Source organism: Protopterus annectens, chromosome 4.part1, assembly GCF_019279795.1.
Source record: "Protopterus annectens isolate FY-2018-M chromosome 4.part1, PAN1.0, whole genome shotgun sequence".
In the NCBI taxonomy this organism is placed as follows: Eukaryota; Metazoa; Chordata; order Ceratodontiformes; family Protopteridae; genus Protopterus; species Protopterus annectens.
Window position 1 is genome coordinate 520,255,417 of NC_056734.1, and position 17,163 is coordinate 520,272,579.

Here is a 17,163-nt window from a genome sequence, read left to right on the forward strand (position 1 = left end):
GAGCTTTTCAGCTTCATTGCAGCAGATAGTGCTAAGTTAAAAAATGAGTCAGTGATTAGGTAATGAGGTTAATATGAAGTGATCTCTAGTCACAGGGGTGGGTTTAGATTTCTACCTCTGCCATGCCTTGGACCATGCTTGTTGTGGTATTACTTTCACTGGATTGCAGAACAGGTGACCAGTCTATATCTCAAAAATGCATTGTGATTTTTTTCAATATTGATTTTCGATTTTGGTCTAACATAGCAAGGTGATTTGATCATTTAGGTAAAGGATAAAATATTTTGAAAGTAACTGGGAAGTGGTCAGTTATGCTGGGGGAGTGAATCTGGATTAAAAATGTACTATTGAGCATGACAGTACCTAAAAGTGAATATTTAGTTTAGGCTAAGTCCAGAGTCCTCATATGCAGTTTAGATTAAGTTTCAGATCAGTCACAGGCCTAAAAACATCATTGCAATGCAGGTCTAAAAGACTGGAATGAAATCATTATGCAGAAGGAAACATGTTTTCCACCACTGTGCTTGCTTTCTTTCTTCTTAAGCTTTTGTAATCTGTTTAATGTTAGGTCAGGCAAATGGACTGGGGGAGAGACACTTATATTTCACTAGTCATATTTGATTGTAACTCTTGTAGAGGAATCAATATCACTCAATGGTTTCTCTCCTGAGGTGGACGGTCAGCAAAATTTGTTTAAATAGAACCTTAACTCTGACTTACCTCCTGCCTCCTGATTCTCTTGATAAAGTCAACCTTCTAATCTCCCTTCTAAAAATGCTATATCATATAAGAACCTAAATTTCCTGGAAAGCTTTAAAATAATTCACCACCACAGTCATCTAAGTATCATCAGCCAACCTATTTTTCTTTTTTATTAAAGATTTTATTTTCACATTAAAGAACATAAACTATGGTAAGAGAAAGAAGGGTTACAAAGGGATGAGGAGATAAACTGGAGCCCTAGTCAGACAGATATTGTATCAGACAATACATTTTTATATAATTTGCAGCAATACGTTGAACAAATACTGATAATATGTTTTGATCTAGTATAAAGATGTTCGTTCTCATCAAAAATGGGAATAAAGTGAAAGGCCTTTAGTTTCACATCTGAAACTTTTCCAGGCTACTAGCCTCTCGTCTTTACCCACAATGCTCTGCTAACTTGGCTCCTGTGCAGATCACTGTTACTACATGTTGAGATAACTCATAAAAACAACCCCAGATTATAGTTCTCAAAACTCTCAATATTTTGTGAAAAGAATGCCTTAATCAGAATTACTTGCTGGATAATTTTTCTTCAGATTGGTCAGCTATTCAGGTCAGACCATTCCTTTTCCTTTTCTGTTTGGACAGTTTAAAGATTCTTCCCTAGCACTCCACAGAGGCCTTGGCAGTTTTTATCTCTTTGCCTTTATATCTGGTTGCTCTGTTGTTGTCTTACAGCTGCTGTTACTGCATTTCTACCACTTACTATTATAGCTACACTTTGTTTGGCTGGTTGCCAGTTTTTAATAAAGAAAAGCAGGGCATTCAGGATATGTAAATATGGGCACAAAATGCTGTCCCAATATTGACATTCTTTATGTGTATTTTGCTTAGGTAAAAACACTTTATAGCTGAATGTGGTATTATTGTATCATTTATACCTTATACTATTAAATACAGGAAATCAAATTATTATTTAGATTAAAAATGTCTCTGCATTCACTTGCAATGGTGATTTCACCTTTAAACGCCACTTTAGGGCCAAACCTACTGATCTCCAGATTAAACATGTAAGTCCTAAAGATGACTCAACTAAGATTGATGGCAGCAAAATAGAGAGAGAGATATCAGGAAAAGTTGATAAACATTCCTCTGTGAGTTGTTTTAAAAAACACTGGGCAAAATCCATCCAATGTGGTAACCTTAATCACAAAACCGAGTGCTTTTGTCTGTCAGAATGCAGACCTCTACTGTGTTAGATGGATTTTGGCTGGTGTTCTGCTTGTCAGTGGATTGGCAATTTCAGGGGATTTTGATATAAATGCTGATTTAATATCTGTCGGTCCCACTGCTAAAAAGTTAAGAGAAGGGGAGACTTCAGCTTCTACACATTCTCCTTATGTCCAAATTTCCTATGAAGATTTTGTCAGAAAATCTGCTCAATAATCTTTATATTATGTCTTCTTTTTCATACTCTGAAGTACTCTGAATACTTGTATTTGCCAGACCATCTTTGTGCTGCTAAGACTATGAAAAGATGATGAAGATCTTTATTAAGATCCAGCACAATAATTTTTTTCCTCTTCCCTCTTTGGTACCAGTGAGGACAGAGGTAGTTCTCCTTTGCCTAGTTTTTCAGTCAGTATATCTCAGTTGTCCTCACTGACCTTCATACAGACTGCAGTCCTGATGAGGCTGTGTTTCATCCATCAGGTGCTGATGTTAAGATCAACAGAAGTGTCAGTGTTGGCTTGTGTACCCAGTCTGGGACCACAGCTGTGGTGCCAAAGGAATAAGGTTCCACTTTTTGGGGTAGGTTTTACAGCTGATGTTTTTGTCACCATTACCAATGCCAGTGTAATTGGATTTCTAGCCTTCAGGGCCGAGGCTGTCATCAACAGTCACTGGTAGGGACCAGTGCTTCTGGCTTTGACTGTGATGTCAAAGTCAGTCTCAGCATCAGGGATTCAGACTTGCTATATTTGCCACTATCAGCACTTGTTCCAACTACAGTATCATTCTTGAAAGGGAGCACTTCTCCCCCTGGCTCTTTAGTCACGGACAGTTTTCATCAGCAAGGCAGAAGGACTGGGGATCTTTTGCAGGACCACTCTCAGATATCTGGACCACTGCAAATGTCTTCCCCATCCTCAGACCTGCCACCTTCAAGGTCAGGAAGGAAGCATATGTGCAATAGAAAACAACTGAGCTCTGCTCAGAGGTTTCTGACTCCCAGATATTAAGAAGGATAGGAAGATCGTCATTCTCACCATCCCCCCAAATGACTGCAAGTTTGAGAAAGTCGTTGAGTTGACAAAGCAGATGTCAACCTCATGAACTCTCAACAAAGGATCTTGCAAAAAGACTTGTAGAGGCTCTCAACCTTCTTCCTTAGCAGTCTGATTTATGGGATCTTGAATGACTGTCCCATTCTGGAACCAGTCAAGAGTCATCTGTCTCTCCACTTGCAGGCATGATTTGCCATCACACAGCTCAAGTGGGTAAGAGCAGTGATTCAAAGGCTATATAATTCCTTTCCATACTACTGCCATGCATCATTTTATTTGATTACCAGGTATTCCAACACATCAAAACAGCATGGAGAAAAAATTGGTGTTAAACTCTATATGTAAATGAGACATCCAGGATGTCATACCAGACAGTGAAGGATCAGATGATTACTCTAGGCTATTTTTTATTTCCCAAAAAAGATGAATGACATCAAACCTGTACATGATTTGAGTGGCCAAATCAAATTTACCCCCAAAGAATCCTTTAGAATGCTTATGGTACAATTAATTCTTCATCTCTATCAGGGGGGGGCTCAATGCACTCTTTGGATGTCAAAAACACATATCTGCATATAAAAACTGTTATGGATTAAAAATAATTTTCTGCACTTCTGGGTAGGAGACAGCTATTATCAGTTCTGGACACCTTTGTTCATTCTCATCCCTTTCCCCATGATGTTCACCTAATGTACAACTGTTGTTGTTTGTCTTTAGGCTTTTTCCCGGTAAGGGGTCGCCACAGTGGAACTCCGGTCCGCTAATGATTGGCAGTAGATTTTTATGAAATGCCGAGGTGCCAGCTCGATGCCCAACCTTCAACGAAGGCACGCCCATTTACGCACACATGTCTTTCGAACACTACCCAACCGCGGGGAGGACATGCAGACTCCACACAGAAGGCACTCCCAAGCCAAGCCGAGAATCGAACGGGAGAACCTCTTGCTGTGAGGTAACATCGCTATCGCTGTACCACCGCGGAATACCTAATGTACAACCGTAGTTACAGCAAATCATATACTGCAGGATATAATGGTATTTCTTTATCTGGGTGACTGCCTCTTAGTATTTTCAACATAGATTATGTGGGTTTCTGATGACGGAGTTTCTTTTGAGTCTTTTCCAGTCTTTGAGAATTACAGTGAACACTGCAAAATCCCAGATGTAGCCCTTTAAATTCTCATGTTTAGAGGATGTACACCAGCAGAACTGTAACTAGGGTGGGGCAAATGAGACAGCTGCCCCAGGACAAACTGTCAGGAAATGCAATCGGGAGTGTGGCATCTGCATTCAGTTCTAGTTATAGCATGTATAAAGGTTGCTCAGTATTGATATCAGTGCATAACACACAGTTATGGCAAGGTACAGTACCTCCCCTTCGTATATTAGCAATAGAATTCTATTCTAGAACTGAGTTTGTGTTTAATACTTGTGCTACAAGTTTCACAGAAAATGTGATTTATATGGCCAATTGTGTAGCATGTGATCAATTTTATATAGGAAAAACAAATTAGAAATTAAAAGAGTGTATCTCTTCATATCTCTCAGATATTCAAAGAGATATTGGGACAAATGCCCTATATAAACATGTTTTGTCAAAAGGACGACAACATAGTTTTGAGTATTCGAGAGGACATTATTAGACCCAAGGGGAGGTAACTTAGTGTTAAAAACTGAAACACTGGCGTATAAATAGATAAAATAGTTTAAGGCAGCTGTTCCACCAGGTCTCAATAGCCAACATACTATTAAACCTGTATTGAAAGTAAGACACTAATATATATGAGATTTAGTTTTTCAGAAAATTTGTTGTTATTTTGAATGTTTTTTCTGGGCTGGTTGAAATGTTTTAAAATGAGTAAATAGGTGTCGGCATATACTTTATGATTCTTAATTGGCTAGCTATTAATCTTAATTGATTTTAATTGTTAACGGTTAGTGTAGTAGTATTTAAAACTGATGAGAATGGTTGTTTTTAAGCATTGATAAAGAGCTTGTCTTGAAAACTTTGCGTTTTATACTTGTATTGTTTTATTAAACTTTTTTGCACGGTAACGGTGTGTCTCCGATTTTGTTACATATTTGTTTCGGAACATCTTGACTATGAAGAGCTTTTTTTTTTTGTTTGTACCAGTTCAAGGAAGGACATTATCAGACCAGCTCATTTGATGCGTTTGACATTTGCCATGTATGAGTACTGCTATCATCATTTTGTACCAAAGAATGTCCGTGCATCATTCTTTTTTATGCTTAGTGCATGCATAAAAGCAAACATTTTTCTTTCTTTCTTTTTTTTTTTTGAGATGTAAACTCTCTGATTTGTTGTTGGGAGCAGTATGGTGATGTCCTATAGCATCTTCTAGCCTAGACAACACTTAAAGTAATGTTGATGCCTTTGGGGAATATTTTTTGCTGCCTTCTCTTTCTTCAGAAATGGATAAAGGTCACTAAGTGCAAAGGATGTTTGAAGTAGCTACTGGAAAACTTGGGAGCAAAGGAAAAGTTACACATTATGCAGCTCTTTTTTTTTTTTTTTTTTTTTTTAGGGGGCATGTTTTTTGCCAGCTGTCACTGACTATAGATCTACTGCTCGCCTTGTTCTTTTTGCCCGTTGGAATTCATGGTTAGTGGGGGTGACCTTCTCATGCGATTCTTCACTGAGTGACTCCTCCTTCTCCATGTAAGGAAACCTTTAGGCTGCTTGGGCTTGTGTTGACTTGCACAGATGAGAAGAATGATTTAAGCTAGGAGCTAGATTGTTCTTTGTATTATGTTCTATTTTCTACTTACATGCTAGAAAACAATCAAGGAATGGGGAGTTTGAAGGGCAGTCCCTGCCTTAGCCAGTGACATAATCCTTCATAACTCAATTACCCCTCAAGTGGACACCCTTTTTATAGTCCCCAGTCTTCCTCAAGGGCTCACAATGGAAAACATGCTACCACAACATGCCCCCCTGTCTTTTCGGCCTAAAGAGAGCAAGCAGACAAAGCCTCATCATCCTTCCAGTCCTGCAAAGCTTCATCATCCTTCCTGTCCTGCAAAGCCTCAGCGTCCTTCCTGTGCTGCAAAGCCTCATCATCCTTCCCATCCTGCAAAGCCTCATCATCCCTCTTTTCCTGCAAAACCTCATCATCAGTCCTGTCCTGCAAAGCCTCATCATCCCTCCTTTCCTGCAAAGCCTCATCATCCGTCCTTTCCTGAGTGGGTCCTTCAGTTCCCTGCCACTAATTAAACACTAATAATCTGGGTCATATTAAAGTTCCATTATTCTAAGGCACAGAGACAGCTTCTGAATAAGGGCATTGTTGTTTCTTTAATTGTTTAGAGCACCAATACTTAATGTGATTTCCCTTCAGGTATTCATAGCAGGTGACAGTTTTTTTGCAGCTGTAGTGTTTGGTATTCTCTTTTCTCCTTTTCCATCTTTTCAAGGGTTTCACTTGATGGAAATATAGCATGGGATATATTTCTGTTGTCCTAGTGTCAGTAACTATTGCTAGTGTTAAACTTAAGGAATTACACTGAATATTCTTTAGTATTATATAGATCACATGCCAAACCCGTTCCTTATCTGCTTTTCCTTGTATAGAACCCAGAAATTAATGACATTTCAGTGATTTCTGTTAGTTTACATTTTAGGCAGCTGTGACTTCTGATCATATTGACCTTAGCTACTAATTTAAATAAATGTTGAAATGGAATTAACAACAACAATGTGTATTGGTTATGTACTGAAACATCATTATTTTAAAACTACTTTCATTCAAAGTTTTATTCCTCTTGTTAATGTTTCAAGTGATTTTGCAAAAATGATGATTATAATGTGTCATCTGCCCTTTTTAGTTTCACTGTTTATTCAAGTTTTCTCTGTATCAACACCCACAAAATGATACCACAGTAGGTACTGGATAATGGTTTACATAAACTGCAAGGCATTGTGGGTGAGAAAAATAATGTACATCTTGAGAAGAGCATCTTCTTTCTTACATTGTGGTGCCACTACTACATCATCGCATGTTATTTCTCAAGTTAGGGTATTCCACCTGCATGATCTTGTTGATAACTTTTCTTTCTAGGAAGCAAGAAACTTCTACTGTTGCATTTAATGTGGAAATATAGTAGTCTGTACGTTAATTTATACAGTGAGACATTTGTGGCTCAGTCTTTTATGATGCCTTGGAAGGGCTTTTCAGTTCCAAGAAAAAAAATCAGGTAGCTGTCCTTATCAACAAAGTAAAATGCAAAATCAACGCCCTTTTTTGGATCATAATGTGCACAATTCAGCACTATGGTAAAGAAGTTATAACTAACTCAAAGGGTTTGTTTTGTACATGCTGTAGAATGTGATCAGCACACTTTAAGTTTACAAACATGCATAGAAAGTGTGCTCATAACGTCAGATCATGAATAGCTAATGTATTAATGCTACTGTTTGCCTTTCTCCTACTGCAGGCAGAGGGCACTAGAACAGCTGGAGGAGAAGCTCTCTGCACTGAAAAAGGAAGTAGTACTAGGAAAAGAAGCCTTGAGCAAAGCCACTTTGGAGAAGGAAGTGCTGGAGAGTGAAAAGGCAGGGCTGACTGAAGCACTTAAAAAAGTAAGATAACTTCTTGCACTGCATGTATGCATTTTGCATCTGTACAATGCTTTTTCTTTGTAAGTAAATATCTTTCAGTTAATTTGACATGTAACACAGATTGCATGACACAGAAAAGCAGTTACAGATAATCTGGTGTCTGTCTGTTGCATCTCTGTTCCTTAGGGTTCCACTGCAGTTTTAATATACATTGTGGCACTTTGTAACTAAAGTGGTACAATGTATTTTTCCACCCTGTATTACCAAAATTATGTGAGTAGTTTCTTAATAAAAAACAAAGATTCCTAAACTTTTATTAGGAATATGTCCACATAATTTTACTGAATCCCTCGCTGATGTCACTTGAGGGATAGAGTGTTGTGCATCCATATACTTTAATGGATAGGGATCTGCTCATGAGTTGTAGTGCATAGGTCCATGGGTACACTCACTATGTTGACATCATTGAGGGTAAATTTCATTGAACATTGATTTTACTTTAAAGTTGGTGCTGTAAAACAGGCAGCAATAAGGAGAAAATGAAGAGCCTCACCTGTACCTTAATGTTTTTTCACTAGTCATTAATTTCATACATTCATTTATCTCGTTTGAAAATATAAAAATACCAAAAGGTACTCCTCGGGTGAATATCAATCCTTTACAAAGCAGTTCATAAACGTAAACAGTGATAAAGACAAAACATGTATCCAAAGTCTTAATACATTTCCTGCAGTGTCTCGCATTTCAGATGTAACATCAATGCAGCTACACACCAAAATAATTTTCAAATCATTGCTAAAGTTTTACCAGTAAGCTTTACAGTCAAAGTTTGTCTAAACAAAAAGGCAATGTTTTCCACAAGGGATGCTGGCATGGATGTATGATTTGCACTGCTATCTGAGGCCCTAAATCCTAATGAGGAATTTAGAGATGGAATATGTGAAAAAGGAGAGTAACTATTGTAAAAGTCTAGGTGTCAGTATCCTGAAGAAAGGATAATAGGCAAGGGGTGCAGGGGCAAAGGTGACCATGTGTGGGAGTGAAGCCCCCTGAAGAAAATGGCCATTGGAAGATGAATTTCCATTTTGTTAGTATATTTCTTCCCATAATCCTGTAATCCTGAATTTCAAGTTCAAAATATGAGTACCATCCCACATAGAAGTAAGAGCTCCTGTTTCTTTAATTAACCCTCAGTCAATAAGCAGTAAAAATGGGGAAACAACTCAGATTTTAAATGTTACTCAGTAATATTTTTGTCACTAAGGCTACCAAAAAGTATCTTGTAGAACATTAAAGATTATGTACAATAAACATATTATGTGTTTCTCCTCTTTCACACATTTCCCAAGCCCGGTAGTCTACAAACGGAACATCATGTGTATCATAAAGAAAATGTTGCTAAGGACTGTCACTGCTCAGCTGTGATATGCATTTATTTTATGCTAGAGTTGTAAAGGGCATTTTTACAAGTGAAATTAGCATAATCAAGCACTGATAATTCCTAAGTAGTACAATCATAGCTCTTGGGCTTTATTCTCCCATATATGGAACAGGTGATTTTCAAAATATGCAGTGAACAGACAAATGTGGAAGGCTTGGTAACAATTTTAACTGAGAATCTGACTGTGTGGGTAAAATGTGTTGCTTTACTTTTAAAAACAGAGTCGTTAATGGGCAGTATGATTCATTGTTATTTACTGTAGCTTTTTGCAGAATGTTAACAATGAATATGTGCGATAAGTCATTTCAGCGTGGAACATGACATTTTTATGAAGCAAAATGAGGAACAATGCTTTTATGGTGAAGGGATGAACACCTTTTTACCAAGATTTTAACAGACTTGTTTTATTTTTATTTTAATTTTTTTTTTTGGTCAGATACATATGAGTTATCCAGATTTTTAGTTTTACTTATTGTTCCAGTTTCATAGCTATGCTCCAAAGACCACTTTTATGGTATCTTTTGACAATGGCATGGAAGACCACTGCTATTAAAAACTACAAGGTATTAATCTCCATATTTTAATCACTGCAGTGCATTACTGTTTCTCCTTCTTGATAAAAAATAACAATAAGACTATGAACTAAAGAAAACAGAAACAATTATAAATTATGTCTAAAGTTAGGATAGTTTGTTAACATATATAATATAGGCATTCTGAAAATTTGACTATTGTCTCTTTTAAAGTTTATGACTTCTAATTATACTCGACAAGTGCACAAATTTGTACTATATATGTGTGTGCCTGGATGTTATTTAAATATACATTTGTATATATACATATATATATATATATATATATATATATATATATATATATATATATATAGATATATAATATATATATATGTGTATATATATATATATATATATATGTGTGTGTGTGTGTGTGTGTGTATATATATATGTATATATAAATATAGATATAGATATATACACACACACACACACACACACACACACACACACACACACACAAAAACAAAGTTCTGAAACTACCACAGCATTAGGCATAAACCAAATACTTTAATAAAGCAAAATAAGTTACTATTACACAAATAAAAAGACAAGCGCTTTTGGTATAATCCTTTTTTCAAGTCTTAAAACTTCAGCAGTTCATGTTCTCTTAAAACGTTTCTCTCAACTAATCACATAAAAATATAAATAAGTCATAGTTTTCGCTAAAACTCTACTGGTTGATCAAAAAACTACAGCCAATCATGACATAATAACATCCTTAAAGGCCAAATGTTAAGAAACTCCAGATTGCACACAAAAGATCAGGACTTTGAAGAGGCGACTCCTCTTTGGGCCTACAATTCATTTCTAGAAGTTATAAACACAATGAGGTCATACATCAGACGAGTGAAATGAGGAAACAGAGACTAACACATGGAAATTCCTTCTTTTATGCGAACAAAAATAATATGTCAGCAAGCAATACTGATGACTATCCACCCAAGGCCGCACATACAAGGGTAATTTTGAAATATTCTAGTGACACTCGATATATATGCAACATTATTAGGAACAACTGGAAAATCTAGGTCAGTGATGAAAAGATAAGAGCAGTCGGGGGTGATGATCCAGGCTTTACTTTTAGGAACAATAAAAATTTTAAAGGAATATTATATAAAGGGTCTGTCCCAAGTCAACAAATTTATTCCAACAGGATTGGAGCCTTTCTTTATAGGCACTGTTCCTCTTGCAGGCATATTTCAAACCTACAGGGCTTTATACATCCTTCTGCTTATAGAAAATATTTTCTAAAACTATATGCTGATTGCACTGCACATAATGTAGTATAGCTTGCACATTGCCAACAGTGTCGATGTTTTTATGTTGGCAAGACTAATGGACAGTTAAAGGAAAGGATATCCAAACATATTAGTGATATCCGCCTAAAGGATATCAAGAGTCCTTTAATGAAACATATCTTAGACAACGATTCTCGTAATTTCCTTTTTCCTGTTCTTCAGATGGAATATTCTAACTCTCGAGGTGGAGACATTGTAGCTGAGACTGAGTTAGCTGAAATGAACTGATAGAAGATCTACGAGCTGATGTCTTCCCTCCCCCCTCAAACCGGCTATGAAGAAATGTAGACTTAAATATAAATAACTTAATTATTTAATCATGACACATATACATAGACATCTACTGATGCATATATGCTGATAGATGGTTGGATGAAGTGAGTTCCTACATTCAGTGTGAGCAATAGTAGCTTCTGGTACTTATTAAGTGTTACTCATCACTGTAAATATAATTGTTTTGTTTTTTCTGGATGTGTCTATTTCAGCCCAGTTGCCTATGCCCAGCAGCTTTGTTTTGTTTTGACATTTGTGTCTTTGATTGTTAGCCATTCATGCTCAGCTGCTTATATTTTATGATTTAGATTTTTTTGAGGGGGGGGGGCAGATGAATTTATTTTTGATGTTATGTGTATACATATGCATATGCATGCTGGTTTACTGATTGGCATTATGCATATACGTGACAATATGCTTGTTCTGATTTGTGATTTTTACTTCTTGAACTGTTTAAGTTCAGCTTAGGAAACATGCGATGCAAGCTTGACATATAGATATATTTGATTCTGGGCTGGTCCCTGCTCATATTCCAATACAAATAGCTAGTTCATGTACATACACTATTCACTGGTTACTCAACAGTTTTATACAAACAATGAAGATAGTTTAACATCTGAATTCAGATTAGTCCGTGCCTTTATAGTAGAACCAATGATATGGAAGTGTTTTGCATGCTTTTTATTGGCTATTCAGTTTTTACATTGACCCATGAAGAAGAAATAGCCTTTTTAATGTGTAAATGTTAAGATTGGATGCAGTTTTCTGATCAACTAACTAAATTTTAGAAAAACTGTGATCTATTTACATTTTAGATGTGATTAGTCCATGTTTATATGTTAGAACTAATGACTTGGAAGTGTTTGGATGTTTATCATTGGCCAATTGTCTTTTACAATGACCAATGAAGAAAGAATAGCCTTTTTAGCATGCAAATGTTATGATTGGATGCAGTTTTTCTGATCAACCAATAGAGCTTTAGAAAAGCTGTGACTTATTTACATTTCATATGTGATTTAGTCTATGCTTTTATACTAGAACCAATGACTTGGAAGTGCCTGTATGATTTTTATTGGCCATTTGATTTTATAGTGACCAATGAAGAAGGAATAGCTTTTTTAGCATGTAAATGTCATGAATGGCTGCAGTTTTTTAATCAACCAGTAGAGAAAACTATGACTTATTTACATTTTTTATGTGATTGGTTGAGATACACTTTTTAAGAGAACGTGAACTGCTGAAGTTTTAAGACTTGAAAAAGTGATTATACCCAAAAATGCTTGTCTTTTTATTTGTGTAATAGTAACTTATTTTGCTTTATTAAAATAATATAATAATAAATAAGTAATTAAAGTATTTGTTTTATGCCTATTACCGTGGTGGTTTCAGTACTTTGTTTTTACATATTTATACACAAGTTCCAGTACCTACCTTTAGTGGCCGGGATCTTCACTTTTTTTTTTGTTTTTATTTTTTTGGTGTGTGTGTGTGTGGGTGTGTGTGTGTGTGTGTGTGTGTGTGTGTGTGTGTGTGTGTGTGTGTGTGTGTGTGTGTGTGTATATATATATATATGTGTGTGTGTGTGTGTGTGTGTGTATATATATATATATATATATATATATATATATATATATATATATATATATATATATATACACACACACACACACATATATACTTATACACACACACACACACACACACACACACAAATCTTGTTTTCTTGATTTGTATTATATTTTTATATAGTTAACAGTTTTGTTATTTATGTTATCTTCCTGTAGATGCTATTCTTTTATTTTCTTTATAAATTTAAAGTTAATTATTTTTAAACCTAACAAGATTTAATCATATGTTTTAATGTACTGTATCAAGTTTTTAGCAAAAGTTAAGAAAAATAAGAACATCAGTCAGAAAATAAAATGAAAAAAAAAGTTCCTCAAAATGAGGTGCAGTTGAGTGGTCAGAAGGTTTATACTGTTACATATTAGGGAGACTTACAAATTCAACCACACAGTTGATGTCAGAATTGGCAGCCCTGGCAGAACTGGCAACACTGCTGTTACCACAAAGTATACATTTTCTTTGAGGTACAATGACCTGGTAGTGAGTTCCATTTAGTGGAGAGGGTGTGGGCTACAGGTAACACTCCCACCATTAAAGAACAAATTGGAGTTTCCTTCACCATAACAGTGTTTATTTGTTTATTTATTTATCGATTAGTCAGATAAGTAGGCTATTTCATAGTTTCAATTACATCCATTACTCTCAAGTGTATGTCATTACGAGGAATGTGTCTCATTTGGGGTCTTAACAAGTTCATGTTCCATGAAGTTTCACATTGAAAGGGTCTGTCACACATTAAGTGATAGGAGTTTTTTAACCAATATCCATGGTAAATAGAAATTAATCATATTAATTCATTAAAAGTTCTTTTTTATAAGTAAAACTAGCATATTTTAATCATCATATGACCTTCCTAGTTGATGTTATTAGTAAGCTGTTAGTAAGAGTTCCACATTATGAGGACTAGTGTTCCTATTTTGGAGATGGGAAGTTGAGAGCTATGATTACATCCCAGGCCACAACAACAATTTTTTATTATGTATTTATTTACATTTGTTTATCTGGAAAGTCTGACTGTGCCAGAAGCCCATTTTCAGTGGAGACCCGGGGAGAAAAGCTCCACAGAAATATAAGCAAAATACAATAATTAGATAGTACAATAGTATTCATACAGTAAGATGGAGAATACACATCATCTAGTTTGTCTATACAAAGTAGTATTCAGTACAGTATTCTAGTAGATACAGTTTCAAAAAGAAAAAAAAACACAAGCATTTCAGTGAAGCTCACTGTGAGAAAAATAAAATTAGTACTGTATACATATTAAATAATAGTTGTAACCACATGACATTTCCTTTATATATTTATTTTTGAGTAGTAATAAACACTGAGGAGAGGGAGAAAATGAGGTAAGGAGTGGACAGTGTGTTAAGAGAGTTATAGATATCTTGTCAGGTTTGGCACAAGAGCCATGCTAGTTCTTGGATAGATGTTCAAATAGTAGTTATTTGAAATTGGTAGACTCAGGTGTGTTTTGGAGGGTGTGGGGTAGAGAGTTCCATAATTTGGCTATTTGATTTGAGAACAGGGCATTACCATGAGTGTTGTTAGCTTTGTTTATTGTGAGAAAGTTTCTGTCTGCAGATCTTAGACTTCGTGGGCATGAGTAGGGAACAAGTTACGTGAGGGATGGGCAACTGTCAGGATGGAAGATGACACTGTGTGTGAATTTTGTTGGCAGAGATAGAGAAGGTTAGGTAGCTCGAGCCAATTTAATTTATGTAGAGCAATACAATGGTGGGTTTGGTGGGGTAGGTTGACTCCGAAATGGGCTATTTTGTTGTAGCAAGTTTCCAATTTGGTTCTCTGATTTTTTTAAGTTAGTAAAGAGGGGGAAGCATATAGGAGCATAGAGAGGAGGAAGGTTCTGGATATGGCTAGTCTGGTATTGTCAGTGAGGAATGGCTTGCTTCTGTACAGTGAGACAAGTTTGATGTGAACTTTCTTAATTGTGATGGCTATGTGTTGGCCAGATCTGAGTTTGTTGTCATTTGTCACGCCAAGGAGTTTTGTATGCTCTATTGGATGACTGTGTTGTTTGCTGAGAGAATGATAAAAAGAGGTGTGGTCGGTGAATGTTTGCTACTGGTAAATGGCATTAACTGTGTCTTTTTGGGGTGGAGGATTAATTGTGATTTATGTTTCTATATCGCTAAAAGCTTGTTGGGCTACTATTTGGAGGTCTGGTAAGGTACCTGCTGAGCAGATTAAATCATCCACATACTGAACTACTTTAGCAAGTATTGTGGATTAGGCTAGATCATTGAAGAAGATGGTGAAAAGATGGGGTCCTAGTATAGACCCTTGGGGAACTCTGACTGAGACAGGCAGAAGTGGAGAGAGTTCGGATTTCCATCGTACTGCTTGTTGTCTGTCAGAAAGATAGCTTAGGAAGAATGTGTGTGTGTGTGTGTGTGTGTGTGTGTGTGTGTGTGTGTGTGTGTGTATAAGATCATGTATGTATGTATGTATGTATGTATGTATGTAGTTTAGTGTAGCTAATTTATCTCAGTGCTGCCCCCAGTGTTGAGGAAGAGTTAATTCAACTGATGGGTGAACCCAGTGGGATTGCATTTCAGGCCACCCATAGGTTATCCTCGGGAAATTCATACTTTGTCTTTATAGTTTGGGAAATATTGAGGCAGTGTTTGAATGCTTCTGATACTTCTGTGATAAACATTGATGTGATTCTAACAGGAACGCCACATTTTTTTATTTGTATTACATGTTGTGTTTATACTTGTGTGCTAAGAGGTTGCAACCAGGATTTGTAAGTGTTTTTTGATTTGTTTCCTAGTCACTGGAGACTGTAGTGTGCCATATTAAGTAATATGCTGGTAGTTACTCTTGTTACTACCTTCTCGACCTTAAAGCGATGTTATCTTTGTGTAAGCTACTGCCCTCAGGACTATTTCTTATTTGCTCTAAGAACAATAACAGTTTTGCCTCAGCTGTATCCATTCATATTGTTTGTATATGCTGGCTGTATTTACGTATTTCAGTGTTTTTGTTCTGTGCTGTCTCAGTTGTGGAGTCAGTCTCTCAGTAAGAGGTGCACTTCACTTATGTGTGGGAGTGACACTTCCAGAGTTTGGTGTGCACTGCCTTCTCTTAATTGTTGAATAGAGGTACTGAGGCTCCAGCTATCTTGAGAGCCCAGTGAGAGGGTTATTTTTGTCTGAGCTGTGCAATTTTAGCAGTGATTGGGGTGTGGGGGGGTATGTTTCTTTTTTCTTTTTCCTTTTTCATTATTGGAATGAATGGTACATTATTATATTAGTAGTGTTTCTGACAGTGGAGGCCTTTTTGCATCTTTGGAAGGGTCATCTTTGCTTTTCCTTTCATGACGTGAAGGGATAAAACATTGCTTTTAAATATGTCACAAAACAACATGCACTTTGTGGTGCTTCAGTAGGTAAACTTACAGAATATTCTGCAACTATGGAAAGGTTAGGTCACAACTACAGATGACTCAGAGGAGTTATTAACATGTTTTACATACACATGAATTGGGAAATGGTGGATGAAATGTAATACCATATTGGGAGATGGTATTATTACCAAGATAAGAATGGAAATAGTTACAACCTTGGTAGGGAAATTCTATGGGCCTAACTATCTAATTGTGAAGGCATTCCTGGACTTTTATTAGGATTTGGATGCTTGGGGGGGGGGGGGGTCTGATTTTTCTGGATGTGAATTTTAATGTCAGCAAGAATCCTGCATTTGATGTGACACCTGTGGGTAAGGGCATCTATGCCCTCATAGTTCTGATGTGACTGACTTTCAAAAAAGTTTTCTGCTACTGGACCCAGGGCAAGTTTTAAACCCTGAGAGTGCTGTATGCATTTACAAAGTTGCCACTGGAAGGATCGTTAGCATATTACATTAGTACTAATTTATTAAGTAAGATAGAGAATGTTGAGATGGTTATTACTACACTATCTGATCATAGCATGTTTTTTGGACATTAAGGGGTTGCACTTTTATCTTGAGAAAGATGGAAAATGGAGAATAGCTTAGTCACTGAATAGCTCAATTTTGGATATAGAGTAGTAATGGGGTGTGGCCTGAAGGTTAATTGTGAGTTATTCACGATAGGGCAGGACTATATTTAAGGTTATAGATAAGCTAAATTCTTAGAAAAGTAGTATTGTACAGACAGAGAAAGAGATAAAAAATGTTTAACAGTGTACAAGAGAGGGAAGCAAAGGGAAAGGATGATACATACAAACATTTTAAATCTCAGGTGAGAGTGTAAGGGATTGCACATTGTAGCAAGGGCAAATCTGGTTATGGTAGATGACACTTCTGGAATATTTCTGGGCAAAGCACTTCAAGGCTCCAAAATGTCTTACCCATCTGGTGAATG

The 17,163-nt window shown here is 36.3% G+C and overlaps 1 protein-coding gene across 1 annotated transcript in view; it reads left to right on the forward strand.

Moving 5' to 3' along the window:
* The window catches only part of LOC122801244 (rootletin-like), a 2,937,720-nt gene that overhangs the window by 1,282,748 nt on the left and 1,637,809 nt on the right, over positions 1 to 17,163 (forward strand). Inside the window, exon 16 of the mRNA XM_044070796.1 lies at positions 7,452 to 7,596. Within this exon, the coding sequence (XP_043926731.1) occupies positions 7,452 to 7,596 (145 nt within the window). The remainder of the gene's footprint in view (positions 1 to 7,451; positions 7,597 to 17,163) is intronic.